The following is a 22,221-nucleotide window of genomic DNA, read 5'->3' as shown; positions in this document are numbered from 1 at the left end:
TCACACAGACTTTCATCTTCAGATGCCAGTCAAAAAAGGGACAGGCCGGGCGCTGGTGGCTCACGCCTGTAATCCTAGCCTGTAATCCTCAGGAGGCTGAGATCTGAGGATCGCGGTTCAAAGCCAGCCCAGGCAGGAAAGACCGTGAGACTCCTATCTCCAATAAACCACCAGAAAACCGGAAGTGGCGCTGTAGCTCAAGTGGTAGAGCGCTTGCCTTGAGCTGAAGAGCTGAGGGACAGCGCCCAGACCCAGAGTTCAGGCCCCATGACTGGACCCCCCCAAAAAAAAATTAGAACTCTAAGAAACAAAAAAAGACTGAGATAGACGCTCTGAGATAGAGAAAGCTACTAAATAGATTATACAGTAAAAGATACATGATACAGAACGGTACATAAAGATAAACTCAGTAACAATAGCCCAACTATGGGTTTCCCTGTGTGCATATAAATGTACAGAAAGTTTGGAAGGAGACAGAATCAAATAACAACATAAGTCATCTCTATAACTGAGATTGGGTTAAAAGAAACTGTTTTTTAAAATTATATATATATATTTTTTTGATGAGATCTCACTCTGTTGCTCAGATCAGCCTTGAACTCTAGGGCTCAACTGATTTTTCTCCCTTGTCCTCTAGAACAGCTGGGATGACAGGCATATGTCACCATATGTGACTTTGGACTTTCATTTGTACCTATGTATTCTAATTGAGAAATTACATGCTCAGAAACTATATAATTAAAATCTATAAATTGATGAAGCAATTTTATATTACAAAGGGAGCCCGTACTTAAGAGAATCACTAGTCTAGAAAAACATCCATGTTAGACAATATCCTATGGCAGAGACAAGGTCGGAAAAGAGCACCCAGGCTCACCTCATTTTCTAGGTCAACAGCATCAATGCTCCGTTGGCCCACTACCTCTGGCAATGTTTGTTCACACTCCAAGGTGATGTGGTTTTCCCTGCCAGAGGAAGCAGACAGGTAGGATGAGTGCCAGCCCTGGAAGCCTTAAGGATCATTAACTTGTCCCTCCCTCTAGACTCTGGAAGAAATAAACAAGTCAAGCAGGTAGACAGAAGAAATATTCTTCTGGGATATGGGATGTAGCTGGTTATGCTGACCTCCATACACATATCCTTGACTGCCCTCCCACCATGACTGCCCTCCCACTGTGAATTATACTCTCAAGTGTACATTCATTTTCACCACAATTCTCAACCCAAATAATCTTCCTTTCTCTAGAGAGAAATGATGTTTTCCTTTTCAGTCAAAGCACAACTGAGTCATGAAGTGAAAGTCCTCAGGTTTCCTGATGAATCCAGAAAGTATTTGTAATTATAAACCAAGAATCCAGGGCTCAGATTCCTAAGGCTTTGTGTATAATTAGGCACTAATGACTGAACTCCAACTTGTTTTGGCTAGAACACAAGATCTGCAGATTAACTTAAACCCTGACACAAACCACTATGTTGTACCCTTCTCACCGGGGTGCAGGGGGGGCTTCTCCATCCCCCCACTCAGTCCAGTTGCTTTTCATTTCTGAGGTCAAAATCCCACCCAAAAGACTTGGTTCCTGAGAAGTGGCCTTTAGTCCAAGCTGAGGCTCCGTGCCAGGAGTCACTTTGCTAGTGCTGTCCTCCTGTTCAAGGCCAGGGCCTGCATTCTGGTGTTTCTGTCGGAGGTGAGTTAGAGACAATGGAAGAACTATTTTGGGTAATGTGGATCTTACTAATGGCCCTTTCACAACTCATGAAAGTCACCCTTCTCCTCCCACTCCCCCATATTACATATTTTCCTTTGGCCTACACACCTTCTTCTCAGATTCCTCAGCCATGTGTTTACAGGCCTGATGCAAGATGCGAGACTGATTACCCTTAGGGGCAAGTCGCTGGGCCTGTTCATCCTTTAGGACCTGAAGATCTGGGGGCAGGTGACTGGTGAATGGGGTGCCCAAATCAGAGACTGCTGGCTCAGTTAATACTGCAGGAGGGAAGTAGAAGACATGATTATTCTAGGATGTAGCCTCCTTGTTCACTAGGCCAGGGACAACTTCTGTGGCCAAAAAGGAGTAGGTGTGGCAAAAGTTAGGGGAAGGGCTAAGACAAAAGTCCAAGCTGGTGGAAGGAAGAAGGTAAGTTGTATCCAGGTATTGAAAGGAAAAGGAAAGACTGGAGAAGATACTGGGAAATGCCAGAACTCTAGGGACCCTGATGACTCACTGGTGACACGGCCAGCAATAAAGGGATGATGTAAGAGGTCTGGCCAGGACAGACGTTGCCGGGGGTCCTTGGTGAGAAGCCCCTGCAGGAAATTCTGTGGAAAGAAATCAAGACTCCATTAGTCTTTCTTTCTAATCCTTCTAAAGCTCTACCTACTAGCAGAAGTACAAACCAGGACTCCCAGATTCATTGTTACTTAAACCAGCCTTGACTATACTCTCAACAACCTTTTCCTTAAACATCATTTCCCAGACAGACCCTTGTCTCACTTCTTAGGGAGCCCTAATTCCTATCCATAAGCATTTGGTAACCCCATCTTTGTGAAAAAAGAAAAACCAAAGTGAAGAAGAAATGTCATCTTCACAATCATCTGCAAAAAAGCCCTCAAAAGTCATACATGCTCCCTTTGTCTTCTCTTTCCTCATGGGTTGTTTGTGGCTGCGTAGGAGCAGATGTATCTATGGTTCAAAGCACATTCACACAAGTAATCATACAAAGTATGTTTGGGGGGGCTGGGAAGGTAGCTCAGCGGTAGAGTGCATGCCTTGCAAGCATGAGGCCCTGGGTTCGATTCCTCAGCACCACATAAACAGAAAAACCGGGAAGTGGTGCTGTGGCTCCAGTGGTAAAGCGCTAGCCTTGAGCTGAAAAGCTGAGGGACAGTGCCCAGGCCCAGAGTTCAGGCCTCATGGCCAGCAAAAAAAAAAAAAGAAGAAGAAGTTTAGCCGGGCGCTGGTGGCTCACGTCTGTAATCCTAGCTACTCAGGAGGCTGAGATCTGAGGATCATGGTTCAAAGCCAGTATTGGCAGGAAAGTCTGTGAGACTTTTTTTTCCTGCTGGTGTGTGGTGTGTGTGTGTGTCTGTGTGGTGTGTGTGTGTGTCTTTTTTTCCTGCTGGTGTGTGTGTGTGTGTGTGTCAGTCATGGGGCCTGAACTCTGGGCCTGTGCACTGTCCCACAGCTCTTCAGCTCAAGGCTAGCGCTCTATCACTTGAGCCACAGCGCCACTTCCAGCTTTTTCTGCTTATGTGGTGTTGAGAAATTAAACCCAGGGTCTCATGCATACAAGGCAAGCACTCTACCACTGAGCCAACTTCCCAGCCCCTGTGAGACTCTTATCTTCAATAAACTACTAAGAAAAAGCCAGAAGTGGCATTGTGGCACAATGGGTGGTGCACTAGTCTTGAGCACAAAACAGCAGGGACAGTGCCCAGGCCGAGTTCAAGCCCAGGACCAGCAAGGAAAAAAAAGGTAGAATAGTAGAGGGACTCAAAGAGTACATCTGTTACAAACTATTTTCAGGAAAATCTTCAATTGGTTCTGAAACAAGAATGGAAAGTCCTAGCTGATTATGATCACTGTTCTAAAATAAAATGATATGTACAACTATGTCTAAAGACATCTACATAACAGCCTAGGAAAGAATGAATATCTTATGTACACCTCTCTCATTTAAGGTTTAGATTCTTTTTGATACTCATTTAGGCCTCCTAACTACACAAGTTGTGGGGAAAAGCAAGCCTTGCCTATACCCATTTCCTTTTAGATAAAGCACATGAGATTTCACTTTAGAAGAACATTTCACTTAAATCTCATTGAGGGCCCAAAACCTAGGGCCCATAATCTTGTCCTAAGTAAGAAAAAACATAAACAAAAAAAAATCCCTTTCCTTCTGTTCTTCCACCAGCTGCTGAGGTTTAGCCAGTAGGTTCTATGTCGGTTACTGGTCCCTAACCACTAAATCAGTCCCATCACCAGCCATCCTGATTTCCGAAGAGGATTGAAAGTGCAAACTATGTCTAGGTATCATCTAGACAATGGATATGATAGGAAATAAGTGGATCAGGGGGCAGGTAAAGTACTAGTATCAGTGGTCTCTTAAAATTAGCTATCTAAGCGGGATACCAGCTGGCTCATGCCTGTAATCCTAGCCATTCAGGAGGCAGAGTTCTGAGGATCATGGTTCAAAGCCAGCCTTGGCAGGAAAGTCTGTGAGAAAATCCTATTTCCAGTTAACCACAAAAAGCCAGAAGTGGAGCTGTGGCTCAATTGGTAGAGCACTAGCCTTGAGCACAAAATGACAGGGAGAGTGCCCAGGCCCTGAGTTCAAACCCTAGGACTGGCATTAAAAGAAAACAAACCATAAAAAATAAAAATTAGCTTTCTAATATAATAGCACATAGCCTGCCTATGTAGTCTGTATGAGCTAGCATCCCCAAATTTGACAGACCTCAGAACACCTTCCTGGATTAGTCCAGTAAAAAAGCAAGGCTGCTTGTCCCAGTTCCTCCAGAAAAATCCACCCCAGCTCTGGAAAAGGATTTTGGGAAAGAAAACAGAAGTAGAAGAAGATAGATTTCTGATAAAAAAGTAATCTTCATCCTAGTTTTCATTACCTTGAAGCAGGGAGTGATAGTGGAAGGCCAGCGGACAGGGTCCTTGAGAATAAGGCTAACTAGCTGAAAGATGCTTGTGGTGTAGAAGGGAGGGGTGCCTACAGCCAGCTCATACAGGATACAGCCCACAGACCAGAGATCTGCAGTGTGGTCATAGGGTCGCTCTTCCACCAGTTCTGGAGACATATATAGTGGTGTGCCTTTGATTGATGTCAGCACCATAGTATTGGTGCTCATAGCCCGGGCAAATCTGCAGCAAATGACAGGATTAAAGTGGAAAGGAAAAAGAAATTCTAAAACTAGTTACTATGAGAAAACAAAATCTGGTCATGTACTGACCAGATATACCCAACCAGAAGAGAAAAGCACCTTTCACAAAGCCCAGAGGACCCAGAAGGAGGCCTAGATTTCAACAGAGGTTCTAAAATGAGGCCCAAGGGGCTGGGAAGGTGGCTCAGTGGTAGAGCGCTTGCCTTACATGCATGAGGCCCTGGTTCCATTCCTCAGCACCAAATAAACAGAAAAAGCTGGAAGTGGCACTGTGGCTCAAGTGGTAGAGCACTAGCCTTGAGCTGAAGAGCTGAGGGACAGTGCCCAGGCCCAGAATTCAGGCCCCACGACTGGCAAAATAAAATTAAAAAAAATGGCCCAAGTAAGCCATCAATATGCTGTAAGACACCTTGTAAAACTGGAAGCACAGATGGAAGCTCAGAAATCTTACCCAAAGTCACAGAGCTTGATGCCACCATCCTTGGCAAGAAGGATGTTCTGAGGCTTCATGTCTCGATGTAGGATGCGGTGGGAATGCAGATAGTATAGGGCTGACACCAACTGGGCAGCAATGGCCTGAACCTAAAGGTCATCCAGGTGAGAAGAAGAAAGAAAAGAAAAAGAAAAAAGAAAGAAAAGGTCAGAGGAAAGAGCCAGATTATATGCCAAAGACTTCTATTGCCACTGTAATTCTGATCTTTCCCTCTTTTGCATTCTTTCAGAACATCACTCTATACGATCTTTATACCACACTATACTGTCCTTAATTTTTGTTCCCCTTGTTAATCTTTTTCCCCCCATTCATTTATTCAAGGAAAGTCTTCTGAATTTCTTACTAGCTTGTATGACCATGAGATTTATCAGATGTATCATCTATAAGGCAACAATACTCTCTACCTCAGAGGATTATTGTTTGGATGAAAAGAGTTAAAGTACACAAAGCAATGGTTAGTATAGTTTCTGGAATACAGTGAACATTTGGTACATAGTAGTTGCTATTAAATAAGATGAAGTTCCTTTTCTCAAGAGTAGTCATGCATACAAGACAGACAAAACAAGACAAATATTAAAAATAGTGATTGAAAGACAGTGTTGTGATGATAATTCTTGGGCAGAGGTTACTTGTTAGACTTCAGAGAAACTCCTAGAATGAATAGAGCTGGAGATTATTCTAATTCCATTCTAACCTGGTGGCAGATTCTGTCCTATCACAGCTCTTATTTCCTACTATCCTCCCTCTCTGGTACACTACTGATCTTCTTTCTTAAAGGAAGACCATTGACATTGATAATAGCTAACTATTTAAATATCTGGATTGAGTATTGTTAGAAATAGCTCAGGACGTTGGGTCTCCCTAATAAAGAAGGATACCAACTCAGAAGGAACTCAGTAAAGTTTACTTCTGCAGAAGAGCATTCCATCAGCCAAAAATCTTGCAAGCAAGCACACAGAACAGGCAGGTCACTTCTTTTTTCCCTAACCCAGTAGGCCCTGCCTCTCTGTTTACATTGCCTGAGCTCAAGTTCACAATCTGCAAAAGGATATGGCTTAATTAATAGGATATAATTAAAATTTAAGGAGTTTCTAACAGTATGTTTTAAAAGTGCTCAACAAAAAAAAAGGCATATGTAGCTAAAGTGTAATTAAAAAGGGCCAAGCCAGCCACCTGGCCAAAGCAGGAACTTTTCAGAAAAACTGTTCTCTCAAGATTAACAGAAAGGAGCCAGGTAGTGCTGTGGCTCAAGTGGTAGAGCACTAGCCTTAGGCCAAAGAAGCTTTGAGACAGCATCCAGGCCCCTGTGTTCAAGACCCAGGCCCAGCACACACACTTACACACACACACACACACACACACACAGACACACACACACACACACACAGATTAACAGAAGGAAATGAACTACTTGGATAGAAAAGTTGCTTTTCTCACAGTTAAATATTATTATTATGTCTAGTTCCTCACTATAAACGAGGAAACTAAATACAAGGAGATTAAACTCACTTGTCTGAGGGACCTAGCTAGTAAGGGGCAGATCCAAGCTTTGTCTTCAGATACTGTGACTTCACTATCACAACTTTATTTATACAATGCCCTAGGAACACCTAGAATCTAGCATTCATGAGAGTCTTCAAAAATGCAAATTTTTCAGCACTCTCAGTTCGCCCTACGAGTCCTTCACCTAGAGAGGGACCAGGGTTAGAAGGTTAAGCCAGGAAACATACCTGTTCTTCAGGAAGTTTTCCATCATCTTCCAGGATCTGAAAGAGCTCTCCCTCAGCATAGTCTGTCACCACTACCACCTGCAGGGAGAAGGCAATAGTGCTGATGGAAGATTCATGTATTATGAAGTTGGGAAATTTGTGGAACTCTTATGATATGGGAGAGGTGACCCTAAACTAATAAATCATACCTCTTTGTCAGTCTCAAAGCTATCAAGCATATGCACAATGTTGGGATGCCGTAGACCCCGCATGATTTCAATCTCTCGTTGTAGATTCCTGAGCTCTTTCTCTGAGCGTCCTAGTTTGGGGATGAACTTCAGGGCCACCACCTGACAATAAAAAGAATAGTCAAGGCCTGGTCCATACTTTTGGCAAAGCTAGGATTTCAACCTTTACCTTCATTCTACTTGAGCAACTCTTTATCAGATCTGCTAGCCTCCCCTTTCTATTTTCCCCATAGTGTTCTGGTCTTAAAGCTTCTTCCACCCTTCCCCCTCCTCCACCTTCAGGAAACAGCCATTGCCAAACATCCCTTTGATAGATTCTGGAAGATGTGTTCTGATCTAACCACTAGAGTCAAGATGAGAAATAGAGAAAAAAGGAAGAAAAATGAAGAGAATAGATTTCACATAGTTTATTTCTTCCTGCAAAGAATAATACAGACTAATAAGAATAATAACATTATTGGGTCATGCCTGTAATCCTAGCTACTCAGGAGGCTAAATTTCAAATTCCTGAGACTCTTATCTGCAATTAACTACCAAAAATCTGGAAGTGGAGCTATAGAAAAAGTGGTAGAGATAACCTTGAGCAAAAGGAGATCTGGGACAGTGCCCAAGCCCTGAGTTCAAGTGTGCACAACCACACACACACACACACACACACACACACACACTATTTGCTGTTTACTAGGTGTCTGACATTGTACCAAGTAACTGGATGTGACAAAACATTTAATCCTCAACTATCATCAGTCAGATGTTACGCCTATCCCCACTCTAGAGATGAGGAGGGTAGACGCACACAGAGAATTGAAGTAGCTCTAAGACTAGAAAGTAATGAAGCTGGAATTTGAGAGCTTATAAGACATATGAAGAAGGACTGAGAATGTGGCTTAGTGGTAGAGTGCTTGCCTAGCATGCATGAAGCCCTGGGTTCAATTCTTCAGTACTACATAAACAAAAAAAGCCAGAAGTGGCACTGTGGCTCAAGTGGTAGAGTGCTAGCCTTTTCTTTCTTTCTTTTTATGGTCGTCATAGGGCCTAAACTCTGGGCCTGGGTGCTGTCCCTCAGCTCTTCAGCTCAAGGCTAGCGCTCTATCACTTGAGCCACAGCACCACTTCCAGCTTTTTCTGCTTATGTGGTGCTGAGGAATCAAACCCAGGGCCTCATACATGCAAGGCAAGCACTCTACCACTGAGCCACCTTCCCAGCCCAGTGCTAGCCTTGAACAAAAAAAGCTCAGGGACAGTGCCCAGGTTCTGAGTTCAAACCCCAGGACTGGAAAAAAAAAAAGAATTAGTATGAAGGAATTATATGGAAAATGGACTATGCAACTTGTGGGCAGGGACAGGAGGGGGAAGCGGGGAAAACAAAGAAAGGAGTGATTTCCAAAAAGAAATACACTCATTACTTGACTTATGAAACAGTAACCCCTCTGAATAACAGCTTAATAACAACAATAAAATTATATTTTCATAAACAAAGAAGTAGAAAGAGTCAGGGCCTTAGGAATACATGCTGGCATAAATCCCTCCCTTCTGGTCCCATTTTCCGCGACTAGAGCTAGCAAATCCCACTGAAAAGATCATTCTCTTTGTGCACTACCTGAGCACTGTATTTTTTTCGACCCTTGTACACTCTCCCAAAGGAGCCTTCACCAATCATCTCCAACACATGGTACTTTTCCATGATGAGGCTTTCAGGATCTCTCAGGTGGGAGAGGAGGATGGTGGCACAGAGCTAGGGGTCCAGAGACAGTTCCACACATCTGGGGGGCCTGCTTCGCACACGAGAGAGGGATAAAGGTTAGCTGCTTTACCTTCTCCTCTTCTTTTCCAAAACAACCCGGACCTGAAGAACATACTAGGTTACAGTGGCTAGGAAGATAAGACCTCAGCACAAACACAGTACCTCTCTGGAGATGCTCCCGACCCCAATCCAGCCCCCTTCCTCCCTCGAACTAGCCTTTCCCACCACCCAGCCTCTACAACTTCCCTCAAGTTCGGCCGCCCTTGAGCATCCTCACCACCGCTGCCTCCATCCCTGTCCAAACCTTAGCTGGCCACGATCGCGCTCCAAGGCCATCCCCGGGCCGAGGGTGGCCCGCTCGGGCCTCCAGCCGAGCACTGTCTGGCTGCCTGTATAGTGTGCCTGACTTGAGCTCGCCCCCAAGGGCCGACCTCTTCGGTTCCCCGTTCTTACCAGTTTGACTCGCTACAGCCGGTCAGAAGTTCACGACCGAGCTCTCGCAGGTGTGGGAACGGACTTGGAGCAGCCATAGGCACTTCCCGGGACACTTCCCAGCTGTCGCCGGGTCACCGGGCCCCGCGGAGGACCGGGAGTCTGCGGTTGCCTGGAGACGGCGCTCGCTGGCGCGTCTCCACCCTCTCCGGCCCAAGTTTTCCGCCTCCGACTTTCCTAAGGCTATTTCCGGTTCCGGCTGCGGGCCGGGGAAGACATGGCGGCGTCTGCGTCGGCGGCTGCCGGGGAAGAAGACTGGTAACTTTGGGTCATGGGCTTTGGATGGCCGCCTGGATCTGGTACTAGGAACTAGTGGCGGCCGCAGACGGGTCCGTACGGCGGGCATGTGGGGCGGAGAGACGGGTGAGGGATGGCCGAGACCCTGACACCTCTCCCAAGGCGAGCTCCTGGACCCGAGGGTGGAGGGGCGCCGCTCGGAGCGGAGGAGGCCGGGTCCGCCTCGGCCTGGCCACTCTGGTTCCCCGAGTAATCGGTTCGCCCTCTCCTCCTCCTCCTCCTCTGGCCACACCCCCTCTGCTTACTCTCTGTAGTGAATTTTCTCGGGTTTAAGGGATGGCTGTCCATCCCACCTCACACCTCCCCAAACCGATGCCCTCCAGCTCGCTTCCCCCTTGCCCCTTTGGAGCAGCCCATTTCCGCCTCAGTCTCCTCTCTCCCCGACAGTACCCGTGAGGGCAGTTGTCAGAATAAAGCCTATCCCCGACGGAAAGCTCTCTTTGTCCTCCTCCCAAGCATTCTAAAGAGACCAGAATCTGGAAATGGTAACCCTTCTGTACAACACCTTAAGAATGACACTAAAATTTTATTTAAAAAACAGAGTCTGTGAGGACTCTGGGATTCGGACATAGGATAAATATGGGTTCATTTCACATTTTATTAGCTGGGTGATGCTGACCTGGCCGCCTAGCTTTTGTGAGTCAGTATCTTCAGCTACATAAAAGTGGGTGTGGCATGTGCCTCATAGAGTAGTTGAGAAAATCACCATGGATTTGTAACATACAAATTCCTTTATAGGAGTCGCTCTGATGAGACTAGGTAGACTCCAAAGAACAAAATAATTTGTCAAAAGGTTCAGTTACTACTACTAAGCCCAGATCTTATACTCAATAATAGGAATTCCACCATCCTTTGTCTTTTTTGGGTGGGACAGGAGGGGTTTCCACCCAGCTGCCATCCTATCCTGTACCTAACATCCACCCAGTGGGCTAAATGTGGAAAGAACTCTTGACTGAAGCTGCACTCAGTTATACATTGGCTCAGTGAGCTCCACCCGTGGTCACCATCTAGGCAAGTGATTTTCACTGCTAGGAAGAAGTTTAAGATTCTGAGGGGACAACTTGTGCCCTGAGAGGGCAACAGTGACCACCACAGCCTGTGGCACTCCCAAGATTTACATTTCTGTGTCAAAGTTTTACATTTTAAGGTTTCTGCCTAAGGCCTGATAATAAAAGTCAATAAGAAATGGGGGCCAGGTGCTGGCGGCTCCTAGTTACTCCCGAGGCTGAGATCTGAGGATTATGGTTCAGAGCCAGCCCAGGCAAGAAAGTCTGTGAGACTCTCCACACTCCCATTGACCACCAGAAAACCGGAAGTAGTGCTGTAGCTCTAGTGGTAGAGCATTTGCTTTGAGCTGAAGAGCCCTGGGACAGCACCCAGGCCCAGAGTTCAAATCCCACAACCAACCAAAAAAGAGAGAGAAATGGGGATATAGGTCTGTGGTAAAGTGCTTCTCTGACATGGGTGAGGCCCTGGGTTTGCTATTTCCTCTTTCTCCCCCTCCCCCCCAAAAAAAACCCCAAAAAACTACTGATAGACCACTTGGGCAGATCTTGGTCTTGATGAAAAGGGAAAGATGTATAAGACAGAAAAACATGCATCTTTCTCTATGTTGCCTAGGTAGAATTATGGAATCACTTCATCCATGGCATTACAATTGTCTGTATTTATGTTCATACGTATGTATTCTCTGATTTAAATCAAGACTATGGATCCTAACTTAGAGTCATGATTATAAATAATAACGAGTACTTTTCCTCTTTCCTTATAAATGAAAACATTATATACAAACTAGAAGAGGACTTAGACTAACTGCTACAGCCCAAATACTATGGAATACTTTATAGAAACAAATCATCCTTAATCCTCACAATAACCCTAGAGCATAGGGATGGAGGTATTGTCTGTAAATACATTAAATAATGTAATTCAGCCTTACAGGAAAAAAAAGTAAATGACGGCTGGGTGCACATGGCTCATGCCTGTAACTCTAGCTTCTCGGGAGGGAGGAATCTAAGAATCTCAGTTTGAAGCTAGCCTGGGCAGATAAATCCATTGAGATTCATCACCAGTTAACTAGAAAACAGCTAAAGTGGAGGTGTGGCTTAGTGGTAGAACACCAGTCTTGAGCAGAAAAGCCAAACAAGAGTCCAAACCACAGTACTGACATGAGAGGAGGGGGCGAAGGGGGAGAGAGGGGAGAGAGAGAGAGAGAGACAGAGAGAGGTGACTATTCAGATCATGTAGCTAGTAAGTATAGCTAAGGGCTTTTTTTTGGGGGGGGGTCTGGTTGTGGGGCCTGAACTCTGGGCCTGGGCGCTGTACCTCAGCTCTTCAGCTCAAGGCTAGCACTCTACCACTGGTGCCTCAGTGCCACTTCCGGCTTTTTTTTCTTTTTGCTTATGTGGAATCGAACCCAGGGCCTCATGCATGCAAGGCAAATGCTCTACCACTGAGCCACCTTCCCAACCCCCCAATTTTTTTTTTTGATTCCCATGCTTCCTATCTGGCTACTTGACAACTTAAGGAAATATATTTCCCTCATTTAAGAAGAGGATACATTAAAGCAGATTGCCTTTTTAAAAAAAAAAAAAACAATGCTAGCCTTCATTAGCCTTAGTAGGCTACAGCTGGGCTAACTGTAATGGTGATCCAATCTCCCCCTGACTCTCTAGGGTTCTTCCCTCTGAAGTCGAAGTATTAGAGTCTATCTATCTGGATGAACTACAGGTGATTAAAGGAAATGACAGGTATGTATTAAACTAGTGGTAGATATCAGTCCCCTTACTAATGAGAGAATTCCATAAAGAATCTATCCTTAAGATATCATTCTTGATTGAGAGATGTTTCCCATATAAACAAAGGCTATTCATTAGAGCCTTTTAAAAGAAAGTCCAATGCACACTTCCTCTGCCTGCTTTACTGTTTCACCCCCTCCTTGCCAGCTCTCAAGTCCCTGCCCAGTCACATCCTGGGTCTCCACTTCATCCACCTGCAGATCTTCACCATGGGAGATCTTGATCACTCTGCACCCTGCCACTGCAGAGGACCAGAATTCACAGTATGTCTGCTTCACACTGGTGCTTCAAGTCCCAGTGCAGGTAAGGCATCTACTACATGGCAGCAAGGGAGGAAGAGGACAATCCCTGGGAGAATCATTTTAGCAGTAATTTGTTGCTTTCTCTCCACTAGTATCCACAGGAAGTACCACAGATCTCCATCCGTAACCCCCGAGGGCTTTCAGATGAACAAATCCACAAGTAAGTTGGGCAGGTCAGAGCAAGAAAATGGGATATTGGCTGGGTGCCAGTAGCTCATAACTGTAATTCTACCTACTTGGGAGGCTGAAAGTCTGAGGATCACAGTGTGAAGCCAGCTCAGACCGAAAAGTCTATGAGACTCTTATCACCAATTAACTAGCAAAAAGTCATAATTGTAGCTGTGGCTCAGGTGGTAGAGTGACAGTGTTGAGCAAAAAAATTCAGGGACAGCTGGACATCGGCTTGTGCTTGTAACTCAGCTAGCTTGTAACATTGGCTACTCAGGAGGCTGAGATCTGAGGATTGCAGTTCAAAGCCAGCCCAGGCAGGAAAGTTCCCTGAGATTATTATCTCCAATTAACCACCAGAAAATGGGAAGTGGTGCTGTGGCTCAAGTGGTAGAGTGCTAGCCTTGAGCTGAAGAGCTGAGGTACAGTGCCCAGGCCTAGAGTTCAAGCCCCACAATCAACAACAACTACAAAAAATTAGGGACAGCATTCAGGTCCTGAGTTCAAACCGCAGCCTTGGAACCAAAGAAAACACAAAAACAAAAAAGAAAAATGGGATATAGATCTGCCTTGGGAAGGAGGTAGGTCTTAATAGCTTCACTTTCTTCCAGGATCTCACAGGCGCTGGGCCATGTGGCCAAGGCAGGGCTGGGCACTGCCATGCTGTATGAACTCATTGAGGTAAGGTATGCTAGCCTGGTCATTCCTTTGAGGCTAGGCAGTTTTTCCCTCAGGGCTTCTTAAAAATATAACTGGAGTCATTTATTTAGTTCTTGTTGATGTAGAGCTTAACATTTCAGAAATTTCCCACAAAGAACATCTGTGACTTCCCTAGGTTGCCTGTTTAAGCATCCTGATAGAAAATTACTTTTCTTGCTCCATTTTCAGTGCATTTCTCGTTCTCTTGTCACTGACAAGTGAAAGAGGCAAAGACAGATCTTGCCCTGCAGGACGGGTGGGAATGAGGGGTTTTAGCAACAGATGACCATCTGATTGAGCTGATTAGAAGAAGTCCTGGTTCCTTTTCTTGAAGAGTGTTCTCTGGTTAAGAAGACAACGAGCATGAAACAACATACAGAACTACAAGTAGAACACACAACTTTTCTTGTTGGAGATGAAAAACAAAGTTAATTTTGTTATCCTCTACTTGGGATTTTTAAGAAAACTGTTGTCGTAAAGAGAAGCTGGGTATCCTAAAATCAGGGAATGTGCATTAGAACACTGTACCACTCCTAAGTCAGGCATCCATAATGCAACTTTGACCTCTGAATTCCAGAGTACTAGCTAGTCATGAGAATGAACATTTATTTATTTTTTATTTTTTGGGTCCGGTATTTTTTGGGTCCGGTTGTGGGGCCTGAACTCTGGGCCTGGGCGCTGTCCCTCAGCTCTTCAGCTCAAGGCTAGCACTCTACCACTTGGGCCACAGTGCCACTTCCGGCTTTTTTCTTTTTGCTTATATGGTGCTGAGAAATCGAACCCAGGGCCTCATGCATGCAAGGCAAGCGCTCTACTACTGAGCTACCTTCCCAGCCCGAGAATGAACATTTAATATACCACTCAGTGCATCTTCATTTCTCTGCCCATATGGGCTATCCATGCTTTAACTTTTTTATATATATATATACCACTCTGGGGCTTGAACTTAGGGCCTGGGTGCTGTCCCTTAGCTTTTTTCACTCAAGGCTAGCGCTCTACCTCTTGAACCACAGCTCTGCTTCCAGCCTTTTGATGGTTAATTGGAGATGAACAGTCTCAAAGACTTTCTTGCTTGGGCTGGCTTTGAACCTCAGTCCTCAGATTTCAGCCTATTGATTAGCTAGGATTACAGGCACGGGCTATTGGTACTTGGCTCAACTTTATCTTAAAACAAAACAAAACAAACAAAAAAATCAAAACTTCAACTTTAGCCAGTTTGTTCCTTTTGGTCCTTTTGGATCAACTGCTTTTTTATAAACTGGCAAATTTGTATTATAGGTCTGTTCTTTGTAGAGAAAGCTTCACTATTGCTGTCCCAGTCCCTCCTAAGCAAGGCTAAAGGGTGTCATTCCCCATATTCTGTGTCTTTAGCTTCATGGGCAGAAGGCTTCAGTAAAGAGATCTGACCCTAGACAAGTACCTGTGTCTCATGCCTGTAATCCTAGCTACTCAGGAAGCTGAGATCCAAGGATTGCTATTCAAAGCCAGCCCAGGCAGGAAACTCCAAGAAATTTCACTGAGCCACCAGTGCCAGCTTAACTTGGATTTTGAAGGCGGGAAGATCAAATCTCGGGGGAGGGATAGGGACGCAGAAAAAGGATTACTTGCAAGCAAAGCATTGCCAGGAAGGAATGTATAAATACACGGTAACAAACTCACTTGATGGGCATGAAGCTCAATCAATCTACCACTTCTGGGAGTGGTAGACAGGCTTTGCACACAGTCTGCCTCCATGTTTGAACAGTGCATCCTCTCTCCTCTCAGAAAGGAAAAGAAATCCTCACAGATAACAACATCCCCCATGGCCAGTGTGTCATCTGCCTCTATGGTTTCCAGGTGAGTTCCTCAGCTGGGACCCGGGCTGTGTTTGGCACAAGCAGAAGAGGGCTGGTGAGTGAGTGCTGACACAATGCCCTACTTCTGTCTTGCTGCAGGAAAAGGAGGCCTTCACCAAAACACCCTGCTACCACTACTTTCACTGCCACTGCCTTGCTCGGTACATCCAGCACATGGAGCAAGAACTGAAGGCACAAGGACAGGAGCGGGAACAGGAACGGCAGCATGCCGTCACCAAACAGGTAGACTCACCAGACCCTGCTCTTACCTGATAGACCCCCCAGGCCTTCACAACCACTCCCCACCTTGTGCTCTAGTTTTCCCTTTGTTAGAGTCATAAATACCTTTGAGATGAATGAAATCTCTGCCTAGGATAAAGGCATCCTTCTATACACATACATTGCACACAGCTTCCCAGGCTACCACCCCATTCCACCTCATTGTTGAGCAGGTACACTTGGGCCCCACAGTCCAAACCCTCTGTAACACTGGGGCTGGTTGATGGGGACTTGGGGATGAATTCTCCTCTTGTTTTAGAAGGCAGTCGGTGTGCAGTGTCCTGTGTGCCGAGAGCCCCTTGTGTATGACCTTGCTTCCCTGAAAGCAGCTCCTGAACCCCAACAACCCATGGTAAGAGGATACACTTGTAATCAGTCAGAAATAGTGGTATTTCCTAAGAAGGGAGGAATGGCATCTTTTCTCTCCTGAATGGGATCTCTGGAGACTGAGTAAAGCCATAGCCCTCATTGAGAGCCTAAGCCTCAGGAACCCAACCGAGGAACAAAACTCACGCTTCTGAGGCAGTTCTGGGAGAGCAGGGGTTCATATCCACTGCTTGCTCTTCCTCTATCCCCACTGCCATCTGCTGCTTTCCCTTTAGGAGCAGTACCAACCCAGTGCCGAGAGCTTACGCCAGCAGGAAGAGCTCAAGCGGCTCTACCAGAGGCAGCAGGAGCGAGGTGGCATTATTGATCTTGAAGCAGAGCGGAATCGATACTTCATTAGCCTTCAGCAGGTGAGGAAGTGTTCCCTACTTGTCCCTTAGTACCATCAGCCATCTTAAAAACACAGGTCTACCATGGCTCACGGGGTGTACTTTGTTCTACCAGAGATTATAAGCTGGTGGTGGCTAGCTGATCGGAGAGGGAGCCAGCTGGTCCCTATTTTGAGGAACTGTATCTCCCTCGAAGCATCTCTTTTCTTTTCAGCCTCCTGCCCCTTTGGAAACCGAGTCAGCTGTAGAGGTCTCCAGAGGATCCTACACACCTAATGCCCTTGCTACAGAACAGTCTTCCTCACCAGCTTCCCAGGCCACCCTGCCAACTCCTCTGCCTGTGGCTACTCAGTTTGTGTGTGAGAAGAATCCTGGGGCAGGGCTAAACCAGCAGAGATTGGGTGAGACCCAGAAAGCCATGCTAGATCCACCCCGGTCTGGTCGAGGACCCTGGCGACAATCCAATCGGCGGCACCTGAAGGGAGGGGAGTGCTGTGCCCTGAAAGGTACCAGTGACACCCAGGAACTGCCTTCTTCTGAGAGCCCCCTCAAGGATCCTGTGGACCTAAAGCCAGAACCCCACAACCAAGGGACTAAGGGTCCTCCCCAAGACAAAGCACCTAGCAGCTGGCAAGGCCCTCCATCCCGCAGGACTCGGGACTGTACTCGCTGGGAGCGCTCCAAAGGCCGGACACCGGGTTCTTCCTACACCCATCTACCCCGGGGCCAGGGAGCATACCGGCCTGGCAGTCGGAGGGAGCCCCTGGGTCTGGAATCTGAGGAAGGTTCCTAGCAGTACTGTGGGGGGACAGGGAATTGGGAGTGGGTGGAGGGAAATAAAGAGACTTGGCCTTGTTTGGCTTTCTTTGCTCAACAGCACTTAGTTTGTGAGGTATATATGGCTCTGTCTAAATTCCTAGCAAGAATGGTAGAATAGCCCCCACCTTTGCTTTGAAGTCTGTTCTCCAAGATCAGGGTAGAAAGGGGCTGACTTTTTCATTGGTGTAGTCAGTTTCAGAGAGAAACAGTGGGAAATTGACATTAAATGGGGATAATCCTTAGAAAGCACCATAACACAACCCACATTTACATATGTATTTCTTACTTGGATACCCTTAGATGAAAGCATGTATCTTCCTGTTTACTCTTGTCTCTTCGGTCTTAGGCCCTGGTCCATCATCTGTGTATGTGGTGACCTAACATTTTTCTGTAAGCATCTGATTGCAGACCCTGCTTTGTACTCAATTCTGACAGAGAGGGAGGGAGATCAGAGACCATATTAGTGTGGCAGGTATTTATTGATTTCAAGAAGAAAGCTGAGGATGGCTTGGTGGCTCACCTCAGAGACTCAATATTATCAATTGCCCCTACAGGGTCATTTTTGTACAGCATAAAGTACCCCTGAACTTGGGCAGGGCTGATCTGCTTTGTAGCTTGAAGAACATGTTTTGCAAAGTTCTCAGCTAAGGAGGGTGCTTGTCCTGGATAGAACTTCTGGAACATCTGGGTCAGTTGCCAGTGTGAGCAGTAGCCCACATACTCCTTCATATCTACTCTCCCAGGGCGTATCAGGGCAGGGTCCAGCCTGAGAGAAGCAAAATTGCAGATGATATTCTTATTGGTACCCCAAAAGAGATGCTCCGCTTGACATGATTCTCCCAAGGCATGGAAGTGGTAGAGTCTTGCTTTCTTACCTGTCAACATAGTTGGTAGTCATGAACACAATGCGTGCCTCAGTGGACGCCACACCATCCAAGGCATTGAGCAGTCCACTGAAGGTGAGGCGACCTAGACCTTGGTACTTGATGGGGTCTAAAGGAAGAGAAACAGAAGCATGAGTGGCCATGTACTAAATACCTTGTTCCACTTGCCACCAAGGCTCCCTACTCAGTGTCTCTTGTTGCCAATCTCCATCAATCCTCTGGATTTCTTGCTTTCTCCCACTGTTCCTCATTTGCTCCTGTACCCCACTACCTTCACTTAGAGCTACTCCCAGGCTGTGGCTCAAGTGATGAGTTCTTGCCTAAGAAGCACCAGAGCCTTGAGTTCAAACCCTAGTAGTGCCATAAAAATTCAAGTTAAAAACGAGAATCACTCCCCTTTCCCCACACTTTAACTTACTCTCCACAGCTAAGTCTCGACTGAGAAAGGCAGCATCCACATCCTCCAGAAGCACCAGGCTCTGCTGTGGGGCTACACTTAGTAAGTGGTTGAGCCGATCATCAGAGAGGCTGGAATCTGTGAGGCTCAGCAAGCAGATGCTGTGTTCCAGTTCCCCGGCCAGGGCTGTGCTGTGGATAATGGCATGGCAGAAGTTCATAGGCAACCTAGGATTCCTCCTTGGACCCAACTGCTCTATCTTCTGTCTTGAAAGGTGTGTCACAGAGCCTAACTCCTCTCCTACCCCGACCTAATGTTCCACACATCTCTTGAGGAACATCCTGGTCTTGGATTCATTTCCTTCACTAGCCCCAGGCCAGTTTTTCTACAAAGGCTAGGTTTTGCCCAGTTAAGAGATTTTTAAGGGGCCAGGAAAGTGGCTCAGTGGTAGAGTGCTTGCTTCATATGCATGAGGCCCTGAGGTTGATTCATCAGCACCACATAAACAGAAAAGGGCAGAAGTGGCATTGTGGCTCAAGTGGTAGAGTGTTAGCTTTAAGCTGAAGAGCTCAGGGACAGTGCCCAGGCCCAGAGTTCAAGCCCCACAACCGACCCAAAAAAAGGGATTTCAAGCCAGTTGCTCACATGTGTAATCCTAGGTACTTAGGAGGCTAGAATATGAAAATGGTAGGTCAGTGCCATCTCAGATGGAAAGTTAATTAGACTCCATCTCTAACCAGCCAAAAGCAGGGCTAGAACATGTTTTAAATGGTAGTATCAGCCTAGCAAGCTTGATGCTCTGAGTTCAAACCCTATTACCAACCAAATAAATTTTTTTAATTACTCACATAAAACTGCTCTTTCCACAACCAGGGGGCCCATAAAGCAGGTAGCCACGTCTGTAGGGAATGCCTAGGATACAGCCACAATAAATGCAATCAAAAATGAATCATATCCTTTGCATAGGTATCCACATTGATTTTCAGGCCTGCTTCCTCTTATTTTGGTGGCCTTGATAGGAAAAAAAAATCACCCCACAGGTAACCTTTCTCTTTTATCACTGGGAATTGAGACAGAAATACACATATATAATATTTATATATATATATATATGTTATATATATATAATATATATATAATGCTCTGACTAAAGCCAGCCTACTTCCTACTCTCCTGTTAAACATAAGCAGTCTAGCTCAAAGTCCAGCTGCTTCTCACCTCTATCAGTGTACCACTTGGGATTATCAATGAATTCTCGGATGTCTTTGACAATCCTTTCAGTCAGACCCTGATGTAGAATTACAGAACTCAGTGGTCGCCGCCGGCGTGGATAGCCAAAAGCACGCCATTCAGAGCCCACAGCTGTGTACATCACTGTTTTTCCTTCTTCCTGTTGTAGAGCTAGTTCTCGAGCTGGGAGGGGAAAGATGAGACAAAATCAATAACTTTCTCCTCCACAGATGCTTCTTTGATTAGGTAAAGCTATGCCCAAAAGGACTCCCAGCACCCTAGGTTCAGATCTTGTTCCTCGTCTCCAAGCTGCTCTTCTCTGGTGTCCAATGTTCCCATCTCTGCAACCCCCATACAAAGCCTGCCTGTGCCATTCCATACCTTCTTCCAGGATGTTGAAGAAAACCTTCCGGTCAGTGCCCAGGGCTGTGAAGGTGACAGATTCCCAAGGAGTTCCTGTCTGTAAATCTATCATCTGCATGTCTCGACTTCTTTCTACCCGGATCCATTTCCCCTGATACCTGAATAAAAATGGTCAAGATGAGTGCACGAACCTGGCCAAATACAGTTTTCTTCATTTGCCTTTACATTCTCAGAGCCATTCTCTGGCTCCCAATCTTACCATATGAAGTGGTTTCCAGGGCTGGGGATAAATTCAAACTTGGTGGAGATACGGCCACTCTCATGTTGAAGATATGAAGTTTCAACACTTAAGTGCTGAGTTCGAGTACTGTAATGTGTGAGCCAACTAAGCAACCAGGAATAGCTTCTGTCTCGAGCAGGTACTTCCAGTGTTATCATGTAGTGGCGCCGAAATGCCACCAGGCCCATTTGGGCTCCCTTCCGGGCTAGGGCCAGGGCTGTGCCCACACCCACCAGCCCAAATCCAGCCCCAAAGTACGGATTGTCCTTTAGGGCCAAAACAAAGTCTGCAAGTGGCATATTGACAAGGAAAACCAGCCAGGTACCAGTGGCTCAGACCTATTATCCTAGCAACTCAGGAGGCTCAGATTTGGGGATCACTGTCCAAAGCCAGCCCAGGCAAGAAGATCCCTGAGACTGTTATCTCCAATAAACTACCAAGAGTTGTGGTAGAGCATTAGCCTTGAACACAAATGCTCAGGGACAGCACTGATGCCTTGAGTTCAAGCCCCAGGGCTGGCAAAAAAGAAAAAGAAAAGAAAAGGAAATCCAGAGGGTTACAGGTTTGGAGGCATTATCAAAACCTAGGAGTGGGAGAGGGAGAAGAGACAAATCAAATTAGTTTTGAAACCAAACTGTACTCTACATTCCCACATTCTTGCAGAAGCAGAAAGGGCAGCTCAACAGTACTATGTGCTTCAATATCCTCCTTTTGTAGAGTTCAGGTAGTGTTGAAACACTAAGGTGGACCCTCCAGGACCTTCATCCTATTTTGCTGATCAGTAGCAAAATTTATGCCAATATTTGGAGATTCCTTAAATGCATGAGAAAAAAATAACCAGCTTCATAGTAGGATAACAAATGGGCAGAATTTTAAACAGTGAAGATAGAAAGGGGCTCATTGGCTAGTCAGGAGGAGTGGCTTTTCCGATGATCTTTCATTGACTACATGCCTTACCATGATTAATGTCCTTCAAGTATCTTCTTCCTTAGGCCTAATTCTTAATGTTCTGTTTAAAACTTTATTACTGTGTCCCACTTAAATTGTTTCTTTTAAAAAACATTACACTTCTTGAAATGCCATCTGAAAGAGTCTCCAGCTCTTGAATCAATTACACATGGTTCCCGAGCTTTCTCCCTAAGGATTATCTCCAATTCTATCACTCTACAGCATCTTCAGTGGCTTGATCCCCACAGATCCTTGAATTAGGTAAATTCCTCAGCCTGCTATCCAAAGCCTACCGTCCCCCAAACAAACAAACAAACAACAACAAAAAAAACACAACAGGGCATCTACCTTTCCTGGCTAGGCTCCTAATACCCGGCATTCAGCAAATATGCAAAACATCTCCCACCTGATTATTTCCTGCATTCTCCCCAACTGAACTCCTGCCCCTAATGGCTACTTCCTCCACAACCCAGTAAGTTGTGATAAGGACAATTTGCACAAGAAAACGATCCTGAGGGAAAGGGGCCAAATGGTTCCTAGTACCCTTCTCCTGCACCCCATGCCCGCCATTCCGCCCTGTGACGGGCACGCGGGGCGGATGAAGTGACAGCAGTGACTTCGGCTGGGCATGC

General features: G+C 45.9%; 3 protein-coding genes across 5 annotated transcripts in view; 1 reads left to right on the top strand and 2 right to left on the bottom strand.

The window, feature by feature from the left end:
* The window catches only part of Stk36 (serine/threonine kinase 36), a 32,302-nt gene extending 22,691 nt beyond the window's left edge, over nucleotides 1–9,611 (bottom strand). Inside the window, exons 1-10 of the mRNA XM_013011619.1 lie at nucleotides 9,536–9,611; nucleotides 8,939–9,110; nucleotides 7,300–7,440; nucleotides 7,112–7,189; nucleotides 5,340–5,470; nucleotides 4,619–4,868; nucleotides 2,224–2,317; nucleotides 1,815–1,984; nucleotides 1,489–1,676; nucleotides 878–965 (exon numbers count right to left, since the gene is read on the bottom strand). Coding sequence (XP_012867073.1) covers nucleotides 878–965; nucleotides 1,489–1,676; nucleotides 1,815–1,984; nucleotides 2,224–2,317; nucleotides 4,619–4,868; nucleotides 5,340–5,470; nucleotides 7,112–7,189; nucleotides 7,300–7,440; nucleotides 8,939–9,022 — 1,224 coding nt within the window. The 5' untranslated portion in view covers nucleotides 9,023–9,110; nucleotides 9,536–9,611. The remainder of the gene's footprint in view (nucleotides 1–877; nucleotides 966–1,488; nucleotides 1,677–1,814; nucleotides 1,985–2,223; nucleotides 2,318–4,618; nucleotides 4,869–5,339; nucleotides 5,471–7,111; nucleotides 7,190–7,299; nucleotides 7,441–8,938; nucleotides 9,111–9,535) is intronic.
* An 81-nt stretch (nucleotides 9,612–9,692) lies between these two features.
* Rnf25 (ring finger protein 25) lies at nucleotides 9,693–17,533 on the top strand. Of its 3 annotated transcripts, none has more exons than XM_013011588.1 (10): nucleotides 9,693–9,832; nucleotides 12,547–12,621; nucleotides 12,870–12,972; nucleotides 13,064–13,131; nucleotides 13,751–13,820; nucleotides 15,603–15,674; nucleotides 15,773–15,916; nucleotides 16,212–16,304; nucleotides 16,555–16,689; nucleotides 16,883–17,522. In XM_013011588.1, the coding sequence occupies exons 1-10, from the start codon at nucleotides 9,792–9,794 to the stop codon at nucleotides 17,459–17,461; spliced, it is 1,380 nt and encodes a 459-aa protein (XP_012867042.1). In that variant the 5' UTR covers nucleotides 9,693–9,791; the 3' UTR covers nucleotides 17,462–17,522. The 3 variants fall into 3 exon arrangements, with proteins under 3 accessions (XP_012867042.1, XP_012867051.1, XP_012867060.1); XM_013011597.1 differs by having other exon boundaries at nucleotides 9,782–9,832; nucleotides 16,215–16,304; nucleotides 16,883–17,533; XM_013011606.1 differs by lacking the exon at nucleotides 16,212–16,304 and having other exon boundaries at nucleotides 9,782–9,832; nucleotides 16,883–17,533.
* Nucleotides 17,534–17,947: 414 nt separating this feature from the next.
* On the bottom strand, nucleotides 17,948–21,025 carry LOC105994466 (mitochondrial chaperone BCS1). Its single transcript, XM_013028030.1, has 7 exons — nucleotides 20,621–21,025; nucleotides 20,380–20,519; nucleotides 19,987–20,181; nucleotides 19,617–19,680; nucleotides 18,790–18,959; nucleotides 18,363–18,480; nucleotides 17,948–18,253 (listed from the first exon to the last, which is right to left on the bottom strand). Exons 1-7 carry the CDS (start codon nucleotides 20,938–20,940, stop codon nucleotides 18,004–18,006), a joined length of 1,257 nt encoding a protein of 418 aa, XP_012883484.1. The 5' UTR covers nucleotides 20,941–21,025; the 3' UTR covers nucleotides 17,948–18,003.
* Between the last annotated feature and the right edge of the window lie 1,196 nt (nucleotides 21,026–22,221).

The sequence above is a fragment of the Dipodomys ordii genome, unplaced genomic scaffold (assembly GCF_000151885.1).
Source record: "Dipodomys ordii isolate 6190 unplaced genomic scaffold, Dord_2.0 Scaffold1, whole genome shotgun sequence".
Taxonomy (NCBI): domain Eukaryota; kingdom Metazoa; phylum Chordata; class Mammalia; order Rodentia; family Heteromyidae; genus Dipodomys; species Dipodomys ordii.
This window is presented reverse-complemented; position numbering and strand designations above follow the sequence as displayed.

Excerpts from the sequence above, each read along its gene's own strand:
- Rnf25 (XM_013011588.1), top strand. The coding sequence starts at position 9,792 with ATGGCGGCGTCTGCGTCGGCGGCTGCCGGGGAAGAAGACTG. Across the intron at positions 15,917-16,211 it reads AGCATGCCGTCACCAAACAG|AAGGCAGTCGGTGTGCAGTG; the intron begins GTAGACTCACCA and ends CTCTTGTTTTAG. Across the intron at positions 16,305-16,554 it reads CTGAACCCCAACAACCCATG|GAGCAGTACCAACCCAGTGC; the intron begins GTAAGAGGATAC and ends CTTTCCCTTTAG.
- LOC105994466 (XM_013028030.1), bottom strand. The coding sequence starts at position 20,940 with ATGCCACTTGCAGACTTTGTTTTGGCCCTAAAGGACAATCCGTACTTT. Across the intron at positions 18,960-19,616 it reads TGTGGAAAGAGCAGTTTTAT|CACAGCCCTGGCCGGGGAAC; the intron begins GTGAGTAATTAA and ends CATTATCCACAG. Across the intron at positions 18,481-18,789 it reads TCGAGACTTAGCTGTGGAGA|ACCCCATCAAGTACCAAGGT; the intron begins GTAAGTTAAAGT and ends CTCTTCCTTTAG.